The sequence below is a fragment of the Spea bombifrons genome, chromosome 8 (genome assembly GCF_027358695.1).
Source record: "Spea bombifrons isolate aSpeBom1 chromosome 8, aSpeBom1.2.pri, whole genome shotgun sequence".
Taxonomy (NCBI): Eukaryota; Metazoa; Chordata; class Amphibia; order Anura; family Pelobatidae; genus Spea; species Spea bombifrons.
The window spans coordinates 39,088,602-39,103,421 of NC_071094.1; the positions used below are offsets into that span (position 1 = coordinate 39,088,602).

General features: G+C 38.1%; 1 protein-coding gene across 1 annotated transcript in view; it reads right to left on the bottom strand.

Moving 5' to 3' along the window:
* LOC128502658 (protocadherin-11 X-linked-like) overlaps window positions 1-14,820 on the bottom strand; it is a 111,869-nt gene that overhangs the window by 29,569 nt on the left and 67,480 nt on the right. The window contains exon 2 of the mRNA XM_053472534.1: window positions 9,677-10,251. Coding sequence (XP_053328509.1) covers window positions 9,677-10,216 — 540 coding nt within the window. The 5' untranslated portion in view covers window positions 10,217-10,251. The remainder of the gene's footprint in view (window positions 1-9,676; window positions 10,252-14,820) is intronic.

Sequence of the window (14,820 nt, forward strand, 5' to 3'; positions counted from 1 at the left end):
AGATGGCATACTGTCTACGTCGATCTTTTACACAAGCATTACTATTTGATTTATCAGACTACATTTGGGATTCTTACTGCGATCGGGAATTTTTGAAACGGTAAAAACAAGGAGAATAAAAAAAAAAAGCAAAATGTAAAATATCATTTTTATTACTGTCTATAAAGCGTCAACATTGCTTGCAAAATTGTAGCACGAAAATGACAAAATAGTCGCCAAGGAAAACAAACAACACACTTTTTGGTATTTTGGGGCCTGAGTTAACACTTTGGTTCTTAAGGATCCGTGTTCTGTATAATAGATTAATAGCAGAATGGAATAAACAGATCATTTAGACTGCTGCATGTCCAGCCCTCGACGGAGCGGCGGTGGTTGTTACGAGTGTTAATTAACGGATTGTTATCAGTGACAGAGACAACACAGAACGTGGCGTCTTCCTTCAATCAAGACCTTGTTGCAGCTCCTGCAAATCTGTCACCGTTAAAATTGATTTGTGAAAACGCTATGTGGAGGCATGCCATGTCTTCTCATTTTGAAGGGCTATATTAATCCTTTAATTGTTTACAGATGTGTAAATCTGATGCATAGACTTCATTTTTCACTGATTATAAAAAGAGAGAGAGAGAGGCCGAGAGAGAGAGAAAGAGAGAGAGAGAGAGAGAGAGAGAAAGAGAGAGAGAGAGAAAGAAAGAGAGAGAGAGAAAGAAAGAGAGAGAGAGAGGGAGACAGAGAAAGAGAGAAAGAGAAAGAGAAAGAAAGAAAGAAAGAAAGAAAGAAAGGAAGAAAGAAAGGAAAAAAGAAGAAAGAAAGAAAGACAGAAAGAAAAGGAATGAAGTGAGGAAGGAAAAAAAAGAAAGTACAAACAAAGAAAGAAATTTTAAGTAAAGAAAATGAATGGAAAGGGGAAAGGAACTGACGCAAGGAAGGAACAAAGGGAGGAAGGAAGGGTAAAGGAAGCAGGAGAGTAAAGAAATCAAAGATGGGAGGAAAGAAGGAAAAAAACAAAAAGAAATCTACAGTACATTCTAAGAATATGAACTGTTCCTAAAATTTATCTGACAGATCAAATAAATATTGTGCGTGTAAGTTTACTCTACAATCCTACAATCGTGGATTTCTAGAGACTTAATTCCCCAACGGTCTGAATATCCCGGCGTGATGCCGCTAACACCTCTTCTTCCATTTCTTTTTCTTTTTTCTCACTTTATACCTGTAAATAACTGCAGATTTCTTCTCGATATTGACATTACCGTGCTATTAATATCATGATATTAATAAGGTTCCAGTGTACCGCAACTGAGGGAAATGTTGTATTAATTACAGCCGTGGTAAAGAAAGACATGTCTGTAAACAAATACTCTTAAACTTGTAAAATAATGAAGGGCTATTCTATGCTTGTCTCATGCTGGCACAATTAAGAAAAATATATGCGAAGGAGATGTCACTTTGTATCAAAGATGTTTTTAAGAATTCATCCACAAAGCAATGTCTGATTTAATATGATGGGTTTTCCTGGGTTATATTCACATATAAATGAACATGCGCAATGTTGGTCTCACTTAAAGGGGAACAACCTGTAGGACTAGTTTTTCCACCTGCAATGTTCACCTAGAGTGGTGGCCAAACCACGTTGGCGATAATACCCGCCTTGGTTCACGTCACGGTGTAAACATATTATCAGTGACCCGACTGCTTTCCATGGCTTCGTTGAGAACTGAACTAAACTAAAGTAGAAAACTAAAAAAAAAAAATAATATTGACAAAATACCTACTACAGCTGGAACCCTATTATAGATTGAAATGGTTGGCCATCTTCCCTTCCTGCCCTTGACCTTCTTCTGTTTCTTTACCAAAGTCAAGGTTGAAAATGTGCTCAATAAGCTCCTAGCACTTCAATTTTTTGCTGTGAAAGTATTTTCAGATACTTCGTCTGAGGAAGAAGCTCCCCTTTTCCTGACTACTGAGCAATGTATACACGTGGAGGCAGTGGTCACTAGTATCCTCAAAACAGAGGCCGAGCCATCAGCCTCCTGCTGTCGCCTGCCGGCAGCTTACTTTCATCAGGTTCAATCAAGTATCCTTTTAAATAGCGTTCAGCTAATCAGTTGGCTGTCATAGGTTAAAACATAACATTATTTTTTATTGTATCATTTGTATTTTGTAATAACCTTACCGTGATGTATTGTTAGGTCATATAAATTGGCTCTTTTTGATAAAGCGACAAAAAAACGGAATAAATATAGAAAAATAATGTAGAAGTTACATCCATACCGTCTAGCATCCAATGATTATGTGCATTACATATTTAAAGGGTCTAATATCGTAAACTGGTTGCAACTGTTTGGGCATGACAACTGGAACATTGTGTATAAAACAATGTGATATAATATTAGTAGAATATCACTTCAAGATATTGGAAGTGTGTATTTATATATATATATATATATATATATATAATCACAAATATATCAGATATTAAATTAACTACAGAAAAATATTTAATGCACAACAACGTGAACATTCTTGCTAAAGCAGGAAAGCGTTTTTTCCTCAGGAACGGCTTTACCGCAGCTCTACAAATTGACATAATGCACCTCATTTTTCAGTATAATGTACCCCACAAGAAAGAAAACACATTCACATATACAACTTTCTAAGTGGTAAGTGAGATTTGCATATCCAATGTAGCTCTGAATTTTTTATTACTTAAAATGTATTTATTTAAAATTATCTCTCATCATGGCTGTTGCCGTAATGTTCACTGCTTATTTACTGTATTTCAGGCCTGTGTTCTGTCACCTAACACTCAAAATGGAAACAAAAGACAAGGTTTATTTCATATTAGAAACCACATTAAAATGCCATGAACGGGGCCGTATTCATTTTGCACCTTGGTCTTATCTTCTTGGCTTGACTTCTGTTCCAAATATATGTTAATATTTATAAAGTGACGGCGGAAAAGAACCAATCGGTCTTTCTAGTCTGTTCTTTTTTTTTTTTAATCACTTTTAACGTGTTATTTTTTTATTTTATTGTGTGCGCCCCAAGCTTTCTTGAATACATTTACAAAGCAAGGGTAACAGTCAATGCAGATTAATTTAGTACAATTGGGTTTTCGACATTATCTTGTCTGGCAGGTCCCGACTGGGTATGACGGGGTGGCGCTGGCACTTTAAGGCCAATGGCCGCCTGATGATGGAAGTGTTGCTTACAACCGCTTAGAAAAAGATACTAAAATGGTGCCTAGTTAAAACAAAAGGCTTTGCGTGGAGTGGAAGAGGAAATGCCAGACACCATGCCAAAATTAGAAGGTGCAATATTATATTTGAGTACCCCCCCCCAGTAAAAATGATGGTGGGGTAAAGATATTGAATCTACAACAATCCAACCGGTATATCTACGCAATTCGTCCATCCAACAAAAGCCGGATTTCTGCAAGGGATGTTTTACGCAATATATTGAATTGTCTCGCATCACTTTAATAGAGCACTGGTGTCATTAATCTTTATTTTTTTATATGAGCTGATACACATTTATTAATTTCCCATAAAGGACAATAAAAAACAAATTCCCAATACAGACCTCTATAAATCAGAATGATGCTCAATGCGGAACAGCGGACGAGGCATTTCATATTGCTAATCACGTGTACGAACGGTTATTAAGTGTGAAATGACCACCAGCTGTTCCACGGGCTTCAGTGTCACGCATTTCAATATAAAGGATTATCTAACACTGGTGTCGTGGTACGGATCTAGACCCAAGAAACATGGACGCTCATCCTATCATTACTCAGCCTCAAGGCGCGGAGTATTTCATTAAAGGGGAACTCTCACCATTTTTTTTTATTACTAGTATCAGATCTCCTGTAAAACCGTGCCTGAGAACTTTCCAAATGAGCCGACCCAGAGGCTCTTTAAATATTAACCCCTTAATGGCTCATCACGCAGATTCTATGTAGTGACTAGCCAGTTGTGTTGACCTAATCGTTGTGAGTTAAAATATTGACACACTATTTGATTGGCATAACTGGGAACTCTCCAGGTTTGACTCAGAGTCTCTGGGCAGAGCGCTGCTTCCCTGGGTCTCCAAGTCAGCTTCCCCTTTCTCCGGGAGCGTCGGAAACAAAGATTACTTGTGTGGATTTTATATCCATTCTTTTATTTTTTGCTGAATAAACATATTCTAAGTGCCTTCTGCTTAACACGAAAATCATTCTTAGTATTGACTGCTTTACAATACGCATTCATTTTCATGCGATGTATCTCGGCGGTTTTGCTTTTTTTCCACGAGAAAACACTAAAAAGGGACGGTTTCAGTAATAAAAAAAAAAAAAAGCGTAAAGCTGAAACCGGCGATAAAACTTCACAGGAGATTCCTTTACTCCTAACGCCTGATTGACATGGTAAGTGCATCTGACACCGTGTTGATATGTCGCAGTTTATAACACTTTTACCTTCAATCGTGCGGAAAACCTGTCTTAGCTACAAGGAGCATAAACCAGGTGCTATTAAAAGGAATTCTGTATCGCGAGAAGAAAATCTGTAAATAAGACTAGCTTGACCAAGAAAGGGCATCGCCTCATGGTAATTCTCCATAGGCAGATAAGAATAATAAGATTCTTATAACAGGCATTGTTCCACAAAGCATTTAGATGTTAAGCAAATAACATATGGCCAATTTGTAATTGTATTCTTTGCTATGAAGGGTTAATCACAAAAAAACAACACAAAAACATTTAAGAAGCTTTTTTTCAGTTTCTATGGCAACAACCAACCACTGGCTGCTTTTGTGTCCCATGACAATTATGTTCACTCTTTTTATAGTAAACTTATTTTCTCTTTTTTTATTATTATTTATTGTTTTATATAGCACCATCATATTCCTTAGCGCCGTACAATGGGTCTATAAGTTTTGATTATAATTTTATGTACAGCATCAAATTTTACCAAAATTAACTAGGCGTAAGGCTCAAAATTAGCAAAATGTAAGTTTATTTTAAAAAAAAACGACTGTATGCTTCAAGGGTCAAATAAAAACTATAATTCTGGTCAAAAGTTTGAAAAATGGTGTTATCACCATAACAACTGACAGAATCCAGCTTGCAACTGGTTGCTATGGCAATAAAACTTTGCACCAGATTCCCTTTTTATATATAAACAGCAAAGCTTGCTTGGTCATAGCTGCCAACAGTCTATAGTTTGGCCAAGGCAGGCCAGCCGTTCCAAGCAATACCTCACAAAATTGGATAACGGAGAGACTGGGAGTCTCATGGGCAGAATTACTGCCATGAAATGTAGTCAGGGTGGTGAGACCTCAACTCTGCCATTTAACCCAGCCAGGCGTCATCGAGTTCATGTAGGAACCATGACAAATCTTGGAAAGTATCCTGCATTTGTGTCTTTCGTAAGGAATTATCATTTTAGTTCCTACAAAAAATAGGTTATCATTCAAATACTGAAAAGAAACTTCTGCTTTACAGCAGTGCCAAAGGCATTTGTGGCCGTCACCATTTGCCTACGTGGACTGCTGGCCAATCTTGACCACATCTTCGGTGTGACCTGTATTGTTGACCTCACTCCAGTATATTAAGTAGTGAAATATCTTTGTAGCTCAAATTTACAACCATTTAACATATAGTCCCAACTGGTAACATCCGTTGGGTCAGCGGCAGATGGCACCACACATGGAGCCTTCACAGGCCGGATATGTATGTCCACACGATGAGCTAGTGTAGGAGCATAGTGCGCTTCCAGCAGGTGGGCGTACATATACGTCATTAATCGGCTGCGGGCCTTAAAGTGCCTTAAAATACCCAGTCCAGCCTTGGATCATAATTTTGATTCATGTCTATCGGAAAGCAGCCGTGTTTCGAGTTTAGGAGAGGAGTTTCATGTAAAAACATCTTCTTTAATTTCCAGCAAGGCACAGAAGAACTAATCAAATTTTGGAAATCAAAATCTAGTGTAGATTACTTAGCACTAAAATGTAATATATAACTTCACAGTAAGGTGCTTAGAGCGATGCATATTCCCTGCTCAATGACAGCTATAAACAAATACGCTTCCACTCTGCATCTGTTTTCACAATCGCTTATGAAAAGAAAAAAAAAAAAAACACCGAGGATAATGTTAGATGTAATTTAGAAATGAAATGTGAAAACTGTTTGTTTTAAAAAAAACGCATCCCTTCGGTGGGGGTTTGTTTTTCCGTGACAGAAAAAGAAGCAGCTTGACAAGTCATCGTAACACATCGCGAAGCTCAGATGCCTCGAAAACAAAAAGCTGGTCGACCAAAAAAAAAAAAAAAAAAAAAAGACCTAAAACCGCAACAAATATAACGCACAATCTAATCGAAGAGAACAGAGCGATGATGCCGTGTGATAAGAACACAATGGAGCTCATTGTAAGACGTATAAATCTTCTTGTTTGTATTTTATTAAAGGAAGAGTCATCAAAAAATACAATGTAAAATCAGATGAAAAGTCTGTTTTTGCCCTAAACGGAAATCCCATAGAAAAAAAATATATTTTTCTCCATGAGCATTTAATAGAGCGCTGTATATAGTAATGACAAAAAAAACCTGATTTTATCTCATTTTGTTCCAATAAACTGCCTGGAGGCCGCCATTGTTGTCAGTCATGTGATATTTTGGGTGACTTTCCCGGCTCAATCACCACACTGAGCTGATTCTTTATGGCAATGCTAATGAAGTCCGTTCCTCCATAGACTTTCATTAGTCAACGGGTCCCGGGTGGTTAAGACTGAGCCATACAGGCAATACGATAAGGAGTCATGGCGTCTATACATATAAATATATACATAATGGTGACTTTTCTCTTCTAAGCGCTTTATTATTGGTGTAAAATAATTACATAAGTACAAATAATATTTATTTCATTATAGTAAAATAGTAATTTTGGTTGGAAAAAGACCGAAGTCCATCATGTTCACGTCCTCACTTTTTGCAAATGTTTTTTTTTTTTTTCTCTCTTAATTATAACATTTCATTACTGATATATTAACTACCGCCAGTACATGCCGCTGCGGAATGTGTAAATGTATACACGGTGATACAATGTACGGCAGATGTTTCCAGCTCAATCCCATTCTAAATAGGAGGGCTACAGACGCTAGCGATACCATATGGCTCATCTCCATTATATTACGAAGCTTCCAAAGGGATCGGTTAATGTCTAAAAAGTGAGTTATAAAGAAATAATCATCAGACACTTTCTTGTTTTTAAACAAAGTACACCATCTTCCTTTTACGACACAACAATGCGGCAAGAAAGCACTTAATCTACACTCAGGTATGCTATCCTTAAAACTTGACGTTAAGGTAGTCAAACTAGATTAAATTTTACTATGTCTTTTGACGTGGGATCTCCCTATTCTTACTTAAACCAGAGGATCTATATGTCATAATTAATGTTTAGAAACGAATAATTAGATGACACGAAAGACCTGTTCGGCTATAAAGACTCAAACCTCGCCGGCCTCGTCTTAGAGTCCGGGGGCCATATGCCTATCCCATGCATGTTTAAATTCCCCTACTGCGTTAACCTCTCCTACCTCTGCTGGGAGGCTGCTCCGCTCATCTATCACCGTCTCAGTGTCATAAAACGTCCTTACATTCCATCTAAGCCTCTGAGCCTCTAGTGTTAAGGTGTCCGAAAACAAATTTGGTAGCACAAGCCCCAGCGGCACTCAAGGAGTTAATATACGCAGAATCTAACATTGTAACACTGCATGACATTTTTCATTTTCCGCACCTCAAAAGTCCTAATTGAGAATGACATGTAGCCAGCCGGCCAGGGACTATTCAAAAGAGTTTCTCTGTTGCCGTTTCATTTTGGTTACATAATAAAAGGAAGTTTAAGCTGTGCTAAAATGCGGATAAAGGGATAAAACATGGGAAATGACCTTTTTTTTAAAAAAAAAAAAAACGCGAATAAGACATTTTCTAATGGATCATTAATTTTCAACATCCATACTTTTATTACCATGGCCATTAAACTTTGCAGCTTTCCAGCTGTTCCAAAAGGAAGGAAGAGAGAAAGAAGAGAGTGTCTTTCTTCCAAATTCTCACATTGTTGAGAATTTAAAACATATCGTTTTTATTTCTGGACGCATTTTGTCTATCCTGCTGTTTGGAGACGAAGGCCAGGAAAAGATCGGTAACGCTGAGAGCGCTGGGATAATCCGGGAGACAAATGTGTTTTGGGTGGACATTTCACAGGCCATTTCACTGAGTTTGCCGAAAACTGCCAGACCTTGCCTGGCATCTAATAAAATAAACCCAAACACACGCAGAAACATACAATCTGACACCTGATCAGGAACATTTGGCCCGTCTCACCTGCCCAATTATTCAACTGCTATAAAAGCTCAAGCTTTACTCGGCCCTTGGTCTTGTCTTATGTTCAGGATACCTAAATGCCGCTCCCAAAAATGCTGTCTGCACTAAACTCCACCACTTCTACGTGGAGGGCTGTTTCACTCAACTATTTCAGGAAAACAGTCAAAAAACCTTCTTACGTTATATCTAAGCTTCTACACTTCAACGTTTTAGGCTATCGTCTGGCCTTCTGTCGGAAACAGAGAGAGGAAAGTAGACATCATTGATTGACAGCAGATAGGAACCAGTTCGGCCCATCTAGTCTGCCATTTTATTCCGGATATAAAGACTCAAACCTTATTCAGTCGTCAGTCTGGTCTTAGATTCAGGAGCCATATGTCTATCCCATGCATGTTTACTTTGACTCAACACGTTAACCTCTACTACATCTACCGCTTACATTTAAACCTTTAACCCTCTAGTTTTACACTATGACCTCTTGTTCTTACATTTTTCCTCCTTTGTAACACGTCTCCTACCTGTACCGATCTTAAAGATACTTTATTGTGTTATATTATTGAGTTTAATGCTCTCTAAAATGAGGGCTTGGGATACAATCTCACATTAATCTTAAATGCATCCAATTTTTATTCCTAATTCTGTTTTGGATTAGTTGAAAAGAGTCCTCACTAGAGGCGGCCAGCCTCTCAATATTCTATTTTTTAAGGGCATGTGTTGATTCAATTAGACACAAACATAATTATTATGCATGACCAACAACTCATGCCATTACCCTATATTAAGACCAGCTGCTAACGAGTCAGTAGTGCCCAAATTAAATGTGGGTCACCGTTCCATAAATAACAGCGGCGTAAGTGAAAACTGATTTATGTTACTGATTTATTTGGGGGTACGTTACAACTTGGGAATAGAATCATTTACTGATACGGAATTGTAATGAAGGTGAAGAAGCTTTTGGAAAAGGAGTCACTAATGTCGCCAGACAAAAAAAAAAAGTGGGCTTTTAATTAAGGTTTAATAAATCCTACGTAAAAGATGCAATTTAAATGACATCCTTTTTACAGCCCTTTTCCGCAATTTCTTTATTTATTAAAACCCAAAGACAATGAATAAGACAGAGCATTAGATAATTACCCGATAATGATGGTAAGTAGAAGAGAAACAGAGACGTGTATTAGAAGTTAAGAATGTTACCAAAGAGCATCTTGAAGCTCTGGAGCAACATGGGGATCAAATACTTTAAAATATCCTCAGCTCAGAATAAAAACATATAACAGGAGAGAAAGATAATACTGAAAGATATGATAATACTAACCTTCAGGAGTTCGTAGTGCTGAATGCCATTCATACCCACATCTGGATCGATGGCGGATGGAACCGAGTATCGAGAGTTGACAGCCGTGTTTTCTGGAATGGAGATGTTGATCACCGTTGATGGGAAAAGTGGAGAATTGTCATTAATATCCTCTATTAAGAAGCGGATCTTAACCAGCCTGAAGACTTCATCTGGTAGCACTGCCACCTCTACTTCGTAGAAGCACTTGTGTTCAGTAAATATACCAGAACAAAGTTTTTCTCGATCTATCCGATTCGAAGTAGTAAAGATCTCGCCTGTATTCTCTTCCACTCGCACCAGTGGAACATCTCCGGTCTTATATACCAACTTAAACTGGAGAGGGGTTGAAAGAGCGATATCAGGGTCCAAGGTAAGGTTGAGGTCCTTCAACAAGTTCCCAATAAGTACATTTTCTGGCCTTTCTTCTCGTATTATATAGTTCTTTTCTTGGCCAGCAGATTCATATACTATACAGGTTATAAAAACTACCAGAAGGTATGTTGCACACAGCAAGTCCATCTCCAGATTGGTTAATGGTCTTCGTACTTGTATACCTGGCCAAAGACAGAAAAAAAAGAAAATGCGTCATTCACAGAAATAAGTAAATATAAAATAATATATGGTTGAAGCAGTGATGTTCGACCCTTGACAGTCCAGGCACTCTGAACTACAATGCCTACAAGGCTGAGAGGAAGACTGTCCACAGAGATGATTGTTCTACAACACAATGTTAACTGGTGGATTCCATAAGTTCCTAGATAAATGTAGTATGGGGAAAATGAATCAGTTCCCATGATGATTTCAAACACAATTTTGTTTTTTTTTTGTTCTATTTAATGGACTATTGTGTCAAGACACAATAGTCCATTTATATAATTGCTAGATTTTTATGACTTGATATATACATGGTTGGTTTTGGCGCCCTTGAACACATTTATAGCAATACTGTGTCAGTGATGTCACATCACAAATGAATGTAGGTTTGTATTTAGCATCAGTTAGTGTCAAGGATAGTGTAGGTGTTGGATAGTGTAGCCCATAACATTAAACTTCCAACATACACTGTATTTAACCTTCGCTTTTTAGTATATTAGCAGACGGGAAATAATCAAATTTGGTAAAATAGTCCAAGAAAATACCAGCCTTTACTCAATAACCACTGGCTGCAGGTTCGTGTGTATCAAAGACAGAAAGTGAATGTTCCAAAATAATCCTATATATCAGAGCAATAATTTATGGATTATGCGATAAAATACGGCATTTTTTTTCTGCATGACAAAAGAATGATAGTCTCTATACCAGATCCGCAACATCCTTTTTCCTGTATGACATAATCCAATGACATCACACACTTAATAATAATAACCATAGAGCAGTCTTAAATCTGCCTTGATGCCTCGGGATGTTTTACATTTCAGCAGCAGATTTATCTAGTTATCTAATCCCTGCTTTCCAGTTCTCTCCATGTGCTATAGTGTCTGAACACGGCTATGGCATGTGGAATAGCGACACGGTTCACTGATGTTTTCGGGAATGAGAAGAAGAAATTTTAGTTTTTCAAGTAGCAGAACGGCGGAAATTTGCTGTCGAATACGCCGAAAATGCGTTCCATTCTCCGACTTTGAAATAAACATACAAATGTTGCCAGAAAGTCAGCCTGCGTTTAGCTAAACTGCGAATGGTGCAAAGTGAATTTGGATTAATGTGTGTCACGGCACACAATCGGCTATGCGCAGAATGAACTGTGCGTTGTGAAATGCAACGCTGATTCAGGCTATACACGGAGGATTAAGTGGAATTCTTGAGATACAATAAGAGCTAATTCCTACACCGGTCATAACCGTTCGAGTGTACGGCGGGAAATATCACAGGATGCTTTTATAATATTACAGTATGAAGGATTTTATAGACGAGTGTATTTCTAAACCACAACAAAAGAATAAGTAACCTTTTCAGCATTTTAAACATTCCACAGAAACGGAGAACGGCCAGTAAATGTTTCCTTTTTTTTACGACCGCTCGTCAATCCAAAGCATGCAGTAGAAATCTAAGGTCTTTGCGCTCACTGGCGGATGCCGGACCCCCCATTTTATTATTGGGACTGTATTTACATTGACTCACGGGGGGGTTAAATTGTTATATTTTGTATATGAACCATCTTGTTTCCATTTCTACGGGTATTGAGAAGGACTCACCGCCTAGTCCATGTCTAAGTGTAAATTTAATTAAAAAAAATAAAAGGTTTCCTTGATACAAATTACCAATTATGCAAATTATACAACAACAATTCCTCAATATAGAACTTTCATACAGGTATAACTTTATAATGAAATATTCTACAAAGAATTTCTTTTAATGCACCCGTGTGTTCGCCTCTGCTTTTTGCTTACCCGCCTGGGATAAGTTGGCTGAAAATGCCTGACGCGTTTCGCCTGCGAAAGGCTTCCTCAGAGGTGAAAAATAATTAGATCTTGTGTCCTGATTACACGCGCTAAGGATAATTCAGTAGAGTCTTATGTCTTTCTTAGAAATGTGGAGTGCTCGTCTTCTTGGGAAAGTAAAAAAAAAACCCTTTCTGGGTAAGTGGTTTGGTCACTGTTTAGAGCGCAGAGAGTGCGCCGATGTTGTCTACATAATCTCCTGTCATTGTGTTATATGTTAATTATGTTAATCCTTTCCTGTTTAGTGTATAAATCAATTCCCCTTCTCTGGTAAACTATGCCCAATCCCAACAAAATGTATTCTTTAAGAAGTACCCTTCATACACACAGCCACTTGCGCAAGCTTCCATGGACTTGACACGAACACGCGCGCATATCGCTGTTTCAGCCATCAGCGTTGACTTTTATATTTTTTGGGGGTATTTAAAACTATTACATCGACTAAGAAATATTTCTTAAGCTCTGTAAACAATAACTAACGAAGACATTTTTGACACTCACGGCTGGAAACCCTTCTGTTCTATCTGGAGGAAGTGGGACTTTGCTCCTTTTGTGCAGGGGCATTATTTTGAAAATGCTTTTTCATGTGGATTTTTGGCTGAATGTGATATTGATGAATATACATGAGTTTACGACTGCCAAAACCTTCTAACTTTCTGAACGTTGTTAACTGTGAGTCGGCACAGGTTTCCATCTAATGTCACGTAACAAGACCCAAACAAGGCTTCTTATCAGTCGTGCCAGGCTGGCAACCCAAAACCTACGGTTCCTTACAATCCATACAAAGATTCATGACTTTAACATGGATGAGACATCAGTGAACATTCAGGGGCGTTAAATCAAAGTTTTGACGGTCCAAGAATGGATGCTTTTGTTTTGGAAAATAGGCTGGTTATCCAACCCTTTACTGAGGCTGATGTGGGATCCACTTGGAATCCAGAAAGGGTGTGGAGAAACAGGGTTATTAGTCCCTGAAGTTAACCATAAACCATGGATACCTTACAAATCGCACACTAAAATAAAAAAGAAAAGATAATACAATTAATTTTAGGTGTTTATCACCAACGACAACTACCTAGAACCCGGCTTTCGACGAGAACCCCTTGGCCGATTTCAAAACAAGACCCATTTATGCTTTGACAAGGCTGCCTGGTTCCAAATCCTCCATTCATACTTGGAGCTAGAAGAGCTTTATGAGGCACACATTTCAATCTGGATGCTGTCTGACGGCGGGATTTTATTTCATGCACTAAGAAGGACTGGCGTTTATTGTTTAAAGATGCATCCACCAGCAATTTTTACTGATTTAACAAGAATGGAACTTGATTCTGGTTAACACTGTAACCATTCAAAACAAGAAAAACAGATGTGCATGTCAAATATATTTTTCAAACAGTAGCAGAACTACAATCGCCCACTGGGCATTTTGTCATTTCTGTTGATGGATTGGATATAAAAAAACCTTTTGATATTCAAATTTTCAATGATCATACAAAAAAAAAAAAGAAAAGAAATGGTGATTCAGATTTTCCAGCCTATGTGCCTGCCTGGTTCTCGTGATAAAACTCATGCATTATCCCATGACTTCCACCCTCTATTCTCTACAGTGAAATTATAATATTTTATCTTTTTGTCCATATCGTGTATCCCTTAAGGATTAGAAAGGGATAAAGTCTTCATAACAATTGAGCCACCCTTTCGGAAATAAATGTCACACGCTTTAATTCTTTAATCTAGAAGTATAGAATCTGACGGCAAATAAGAGAATATGACCACGTAGTGTCTCCATTTTACATACCTCTGGTACTTGGCTCTGCCCAATAACAGGGGTGCTTTATGCCTATATCATATATGTCAATGCCCTCGTTGTATGAAACCCATTTCATTCATCCACAAGTCTCTCAGGGATGAAATATTTTCTTACGCTATATCTACACCTCCAGCATGATTTGTGCTATTAGTCCTAATGCTTTTAAGGCATGTATAGAAAAGAACTCCAAGTATAGAATCTTTGTAGTTGCTATGGTACAAGTTATAAAGTCAGTAACAGCTACCCTGAGTGACCTGAGGTCCACCAACTCAAGCATTAAGTCACATTAAAGTTGACATGACAACAAGTCAAGGGCTGTTGAGTTTTGAGTCTCATGGAGGCAGAGCCAACAGGTTGACTCCCTATGTTTATTGATCAAGAACTTCACCAATTCTCTGCCGGCCAACGGACAGCCAAGACCCGACGCAACAGAAGTCCACAAACTCAAGCATTAAGTCACATTAAAGTTGACATGATGCCAAGTCAAGGGTTGTTGAGTTTTGACTTTCATGGAGACAGAGCCAACAGGTGGATTTCCTATCTTTATTGATCAAGAACTTTGACAATTCTCTGCCGGCCAACGGACAGCCGAGGCCTGGTTGACGATTGTTGTAGTTCTAGCTCAGCTGAAAAGATACTTACTTGCTGGTCACCTCTTGTATATTATACCGTGAAAGCATAGAATATTTAGGTTCTGCGGGATATCCATGTCTTCATTAAAATAAATGTAGTAATAAAGCTGAGTAGGAGCTAACCTACTTCATGCCTCTGTATATCACTTCAGAGTTCATGTCCTCTGTACTATAGTTATTATATCTTTTAGCGTTGTCTGGGAGGTTATTGTCCATAAGCCTAGCTCATTACTCATATTA